The sequence below is a fragment of the Hipposideros armiger genome, unplaced genomic scaffold (assembly GCF_001890085.2).
Source record: "Hipposideros armiger isolate ML-2016 unplaced genomic scaffold, ASM189008v1 scaffold_7, whole genome shotgun sequence".
In the NCBI taxonomy this organism is placed as follows: Eukaryota; Metazoa; Chordata; class Mammalia; order Chiroptera; family Hipposideridae; genus Hipposideros; species Hipposideros armiger.
Window position 1 is genome coordinate 6190968 of NW_017731357.1, and position 6739 is coordinate 6197706.

At 43.1% G+C, this 6739-nt stretch overlaps 1 protein-coding gene across 1 annotated transcript; it reads right to left on the bottom strand.

The window, feature by feature from the left end:
- Positions 1-1067: 1067 nt before the first annotated feature.
- MPC1L (mitochondrial pyruvate carrier 1 like) lies at positions 1068-1595 on the bottom strand. The gene has a single exon (XM_019648971.1). The coding sequence runs from the start codon at positions 1530-1532 to the stop codon at positions 1068-1070; it is 465 nt and encodes a 154-aa protein (XP_019504516.1). The 5' UTR covers positions 1533-1595.
- Between the last annotated feature and the right edge of the window lie 5144 nt (positions 1596-6739).

Here is a 6739-nt window from a genome sequence, read left to right on the forward strand (position 1 = left end):
ACTTTGGAACTTCCTGTATCCTCCAGAGGCTGGGGAAGATTTGGGGGCAAAGCCTAGCGGGTAGCCTCTGGTGCAGAACGGCCTCACATTCACAGTTCCACCCTTCTCTGTTCCCTCCTCCCCTGCTCCCTGGTTTAAGAAAACTCCATAGCACCAAGAAATGCCTAGCAGATAATCTGGGCTAATACTGTTGACCACTGACCTTCACACCCAACGCTAGCTACTGTTCAGTACAGGTCGACAGGCTCACCAGTTTTACAAACCGCTATTTCCCCTCATGTTTAGGCGTGAGGAAAAGAGGAAAGGATTATGATTTTGTCATTTTTATTTTCTATTTACCTAGAGTCCAGGGTTGACAGCAACTGACCTCAGAGTTGTTTATCCTGTCTCCATGGAAGATTCTATCATTGCTCTCAGTTACCACGAGATTCTATAATAGGATATCTTAATAAGTACTCCTTAAAAGTCTAAACTGGATGTCACTGAGTCCATTTAAACTCTCTCCCAAGTATTTCCATCAGTAGAAATAGCCTCCGGATTTTTTATTTATTTATTTATTATTATTATTATTATTATTTTTGGTGTAAAGAAACTTGTGGCTCTACCAAGTTTTAAAAGGCCTGTGTGCTAAGCATCTTTATTTGGACTGGACACCCAAACATGTTCCCAAGAGAGCTTTTAAGAAAACAACAACAAAATAATGAGCTAGATAATTTGAAGTGTCTTTCGTTCAAACAGCCTTCCTCCCCTATGTAAAACTAACCCTTGAGTTGCAGGTCCCATGAACAGGAAGACCAACCAATCTACCCTCACCCTTCTACAAAACATTTATTTCCAGGTCAAGAAAGAGGCCAGCACTCAGCTTCAGTTCAGTGCTACTTTCAATTTATTAACCAAACTACAGGTTTAAGTCAGATTTGCACTGTTTTAGAGTCAAAACCAAACTTTTCATTGGTCTCTTCTTTAGGAAGAATAGTTCAGTGCTTGCAAGCTGCAAAGATTCGATATGGCCCTCCCAGTCATGAAGAAACTCATTTCAGCGACTGAGGATTGGGGCTGGTGGCCACCTAGTCAAAGCAGATAATCACAGGGTCGCAGAATGTAGGGCAGGTGTCAATGGTGGTGGTGGTGGCGGCGACAGCACTGGAGGCAGTGGTAGCGACAGCACTGGAGGCGGTGGCAGCATCAGTGGCAGCAGCAGTGGCCTCTGCAGCGCTGCCACCGCCATAGTGGTAGATTAGGTAGCGGCTCGCCTGCACACTCTGCACCACCACGTTGGTGCCATGGCACGCCATCAGAAGCAAGTTTCGAGGCTGTACGCGATAAGCGAAGCGCATGAAGGCCATGGAGTTCAAGATGAGCGCTATCGTCATGCGGCCGCTGATGATGTTTGGCGATGCCTTCATATCATTAATGGCAGCCAGTGGTAGGCCCCAGTTGACCACGGGACCCCAAAAGTGTGTGCTGGTTATATAATCTCGGAACTCCTTGGTTTTCATGTAGTCCCTTGCCTTCTGCCATAGTGCTGACATTGCCACCCTGATCACCGAACCTGGGAGTGCTAACGGATGAACAGCCAGCTCACAATGACTTGGGGCGTGGAAACTCGAAGCCGCGCCTACCCGGATGTAGCGTCTGCCCACGGCCCTCGGCCTTCGCGTGACTGCCGTAAAGTGCGCGAGACAGCCTGTGCCACTGTCGTTTGTGTGCCTTTGGGGGCGGGAATGTGGCCTTGCTTTCGTCCCTTCACGTGATTGCCATAAAGTGCGTCGGACGGCTTGTACCTCTGTAGCGTGTGTGCCTTTGGGGGCCCGAGCACAGCCTCGTACTGCTGCCTTCCTTTGTGTGAGTACCTGAAGTATGTAGAGTGTGCATGCGTGTGATGTGCATGGCTGTGTGTGTGCCCCGTCTAGCAAAGGTGGAATCACAGCCTCGTCCTTCGCTCCCATCGTGCTGCAGCCACCTTGAAGTTCTCAGGGCTCCACATGCCACCCGGGAAGATGAGTGTCTGGCTGCCTGCTTCTCCTCAGCTCTATGGAGGGAAACTTTGCTTGTTCTGTCCAGTGTGTGGACAGTGTTGATTAGATGTTGATACAAAATTCTTCAACCAGGTAAAAAATTGTAATCCTTACACAATTTGCTGGAGCGTTACTTGCAGACATAGTGATGTTTCACCCCTAAATATTCCAGCATCTGGCTCTTAACAAGGACATTCTCTCTTAACCACAATACAATAATCCACTCAGATACTTAACATTTAATACAGTACTGTTATCTGATGTGCAGTGCAGTTTTATGGCTGGTTTTTTTTTCTTTCTTGTTGGAGAGTCGGAGATTCAGGATCCAACCAAGATTCACATTTAGTTTTCTCTTTTAGATTAACCTCCCTTAACCTAGAAGAGTTCCTCAGTGTTCTTTGGCTTTAGTGGCATTGATAGTTTTGAAGAGTATAAGTCATTGGTTTTTCAGAATGTCCTTAATTGGACGTCTGTTTTCTCATAATTAGATTTAGGTTAAACATTTTTTGCCAAGAATATTACACAGGTGATGTTATGTCCTTAAGGTATCACAGTGGCAGATACATGATGTCACTTTGTTCCATCATTGGTGACGTTAAGTTGGCTCATTTGGTTAAGGAGTTGTCTGCCAGGTTTCTTCATTGTAAGCTCCAAGAACAAGCAAAACAACAGAAACAGAAGCTATGTGGCAGGCAGAATTCTAAGATGATCCCCAATGACCCTCTGAGAACTCAGTCTAGCCATTTTGGCCTCGTGAGACTCTGAGCACAGAATCCAGCCATGCTGTGGCCAGAATTCTGACTTACAGACTGTGAGCTAATAAATGACTACTATTTTAAGCTTAAGTTTGTGGTAATCTGTTGTGCAGCAATAAAAAAACTAATATAAGCTATGTTGGGTTTTATGATCTGGCTTCAGAAGTCACATAACATCGCTTTCTCCAGTCACAAGCCTACCCAAATTCAATGAGGGGACATTAGACCCATCTCTCAAAGGTAGGAGTGTCAAAGTCACACTTTAAGAAGAGCACGTGGGATGGGAAATATTGTGGCCACCTTTGAAAACTACAGTTTACCATATTACTTAACTTGAAATCACATAATTATAGAACATTGCTGTTGAAAGGCTCTCACAGATTATTTGTCAAATAGGGATGATAGTGGTATGCACCTCCCAGTAGTATTGTGAGGTTTCAGTGTGTTAATCTTAATTCAGTGGTGAGTATAGGGCTTGGTATATAATAAGTGCTCAGTGAAGTTCAGCCATTACCATTATTATCATCCAATCCAACCCTCTCATTTTACAAATAGGCATGAAACCTTAGTGAATTCATGGTAGACCAGGATTAAGGCTTCCTATTATCACATCAGTCCTCTGCACAAGTCACTTTAACATCTGATGTGTTTCTGTCCTTCCAATTATGTTGCAATTTCCCTTAGGGCAGGGAAAGTATCACCAAATGAAATATTCCTTCCCCCCACAAGCCTTTTTAATGTGTTGACTGGATGTGGCCCAATTTGAACAAGACAAGGTCTGCCTGTTCAGAGAGGCGTTTTACAGCTAAAGAAATAGAGGTACACACAACATGTAAATGACTTTCCTGGTAGATTCCAGACTGGTATAGACGCCAGCTAAATACAGCCTTTCTATAAGGTTTGTGCCTGGTAGATATTCTTTGGTTGTTACAGTAGCAAGGAATGGTCCAAACAGAGGGTAAGACATTGTAATGGAACTTAACCAGCACTTGAAGGGAAACTTGAGAAAGATACACGGTGAGATATGAGCAAAGCTGTAGAGAATTCTACCTGGCTGAAGCAGAGAGAGAGAGTGACAAAACAGTTTTGGGATTAGAGAACGTCAGTAATGCTATACTGTAACTGCCCTTCTCTGCAGGTAAATTAATCCTGCTGTATACAAGTTCTGACAATTAAGTTCACGAACTTGTTGCGCCGATGTTGCTAACCTTTTTAGGTATCAGAGGGATTATTCATTATGAATTTGTACCAACTGGACAAGCAGTTAACTAAGTTTACTATTTGGAAGTGCTGAAAACGCTGCATGAAAATGTTAGATGACCTGAACTTTTTGCCAACAATTCATGGTTCTTGCATCACAACAAGGCACCAGCTCATACGGCACTGTCTGGGAGGGAGTTTTTAGCCAGTAAACAAATAACTGTATTGGAACACCCTCCCTACTCATCTCATCTGGCTCCCAATGACTTCTTTCTTTATTCAAAGATAAAGGAAATATTGAAAGGAAGACATTTTGATGACATTCAGAACATCAAGGGTAATACGACGACAGCTCTGAGGGCCATTCTACAAAGAGTTCCAAAATTGCTTTGAAGGGTGGACTAGGCGCTGGCGACGGTGCATAGCTTCCCAAGGGGAGGACTTCGAAGGCGACTATAGTGATATTCAGCAATGAGGTATGTAGCACTTTTTCTAGGATGAGTTTGCAAACTTAATTGTCAGACCTCGTATTTCACTATGTTTTAATAGATGAAACTAAATAGCTAAAGGTTTATCACTATTTTAAATAATAGTTCTTTACCATTAATTACTGGAAGTGGCGTTTCTACTATCTGTGCTGCCTCTCCAACATAAAGCTGTGTGGGCCTACTGTGTGACTCAACCCAGAGACACTAAGATGAACATGGTCAACAAGTTTACCATCATCTTTCAAAGGAAAAGGATGGGAGAAGACAAGCAAGTACATAGATAGATCCCAATCTATTGACAATGTGCCATACACACTTTCTTCTAACCAAGATTCCAGGTCACAGGTCCAATGAAATCCTGCTTGACGTTAACAACCCTGAAACGATGCAACTCTTTTTTTTTTTTTAAGATTTTATTGGGGAATTGGCGGAGGGGAACAGCGTTGGGGAATCGGGGAAGGGGAACAGACAAGTTGCTGTCCTTTTTTGTTCTTCAGTCTGGTTGTGGAGGACGTCGCTTCACTGGCCCATGTTGGTATTATCATTGGGCTCTTCCCGGGTGAGGCAGATTGGTTGCCGGCCACTGGATGGCCGCTCACGGCAGCTCTTGGCAGCTCATGCCAGCTGCCGGCTGCTCACGCCAGTTGCCAGACACTCACGGTAGCTTATGGCAGCCCACAGCAGCTTCACTGCAGCCTACACCGTCGCTGGCGACTCACGGCAGCCCAGCTCCAGGTCGAGCTGTTGTTCAGCATCTTAGCTGTAGAGGACGCAGCATCACTGGTCCACATGTGGGATCCAAACCGGGCCTTGTTGCTCAGAGCTGGCGTCCCAAGCCAACTTTTAACCAACGCGCCACTGGGCCGGCCCCTGATGCAGCTCTTCAGTGAGTTCCAATGCAATGGACCATAGAAAGCACATCATTTTATTTTAATTGCTATTTTTAACTTTTTATCTTGAAATAATTTCAGTCAGAAAAGTGAAAATAGTTTAAAACAAGAATAACAAAGCAAGAAGTGTCAAAAGAACTCCCATATATCCTTCAGCCAGATTTACCAGCTGTTAACATTTTGCCACATTTGCTTTATTGTTTTCTCTACCCTAAGGGTACTTCTTAAGAACTTCAGTGTGTATTTCCTCAGCATATGGACATTCATGGACTTTCTTTTACATTACCACAACACACCCTTCAAAATCAAGACATTTAACATTGATATAATACCCTAATCTACAGTTCTTATTCAAATTTTGCCAATTGTCCCAATAATGTCCTGTATAACAGTTTTGTTTTTCCAGTCTAGGATCCAGACCAGGCTTGCACGTTGCATTTCATTGTGATGTCTCTTTAGTCTCCTGTAAGCTACAGCAGTTCCTCCGCCTTTCTTTGGCATTCATGACCTTGACATTTTAGAAGAGTACAGGGCAGCTATTTGATAAAATGTCCCTCAGTTTGGGTTCATTTGATGTTTCCTCATGACTACCTTCAGGATGTTCATTTTGGGCAGGGACCCCACAGAAGCGATGGTTCTTTCCCAGTGCATCACATCAGGACACACGCGATGCCATGTGTCTGGTTACTAGGGATATTAAGGAAGTGTTCACCAGGTTTCTCCACTGTAAAGTCAGTATTGCGCCCTTTGTATTTAATAAGTAATTTGTTGGGAGGTACTTTGACACTGTAAATATTCATTTCCTCATCCAATATTTAACCTACTCAATTTAGCATCTGTTGATGATTCTTGCCTGAATCAAGTCTTACTCTCATGATGGCAACATTTTATTTTTTAAATGATTTTCTGTCTTGTGGTTTAAAACAAAAGTCAGAAATATATTTCATTAAAGTTGCCCTGAAATGCTGGCCAACATTTACACAACATAAGACTATTGCTAAATTATGGCTGGGAAAACTGAACATTTAATTTGGGTATTTTATGATTTTTTTTTTCCACATCCTATGCTGATTTCCTTGGAATGTTTGCTCTTAAATTCTACCAATGGGAATAAATAGCATAGTGCCTCAAGAGAAGCTGAATGAATAAAATAATAGGCAGATATATTGGCTCTGCTATTTTCAGTTACTGCTGAAAGTAATTTTAGAGCCATCTGTGGCTCTGATTCTAATCTTCTGCCTTCTTGTGCTGTTTTTTTCCTCATGTGAATACATTGGCTGAAGACTGGGTGGTTATCCAGCATCTTCCAGGAGCTACCAAAACGTCAGTTAAGGGTGTTGTACCTCAGTTTCTGTAACTATCAAATGCCCCTTATGTTGTACTCTGGT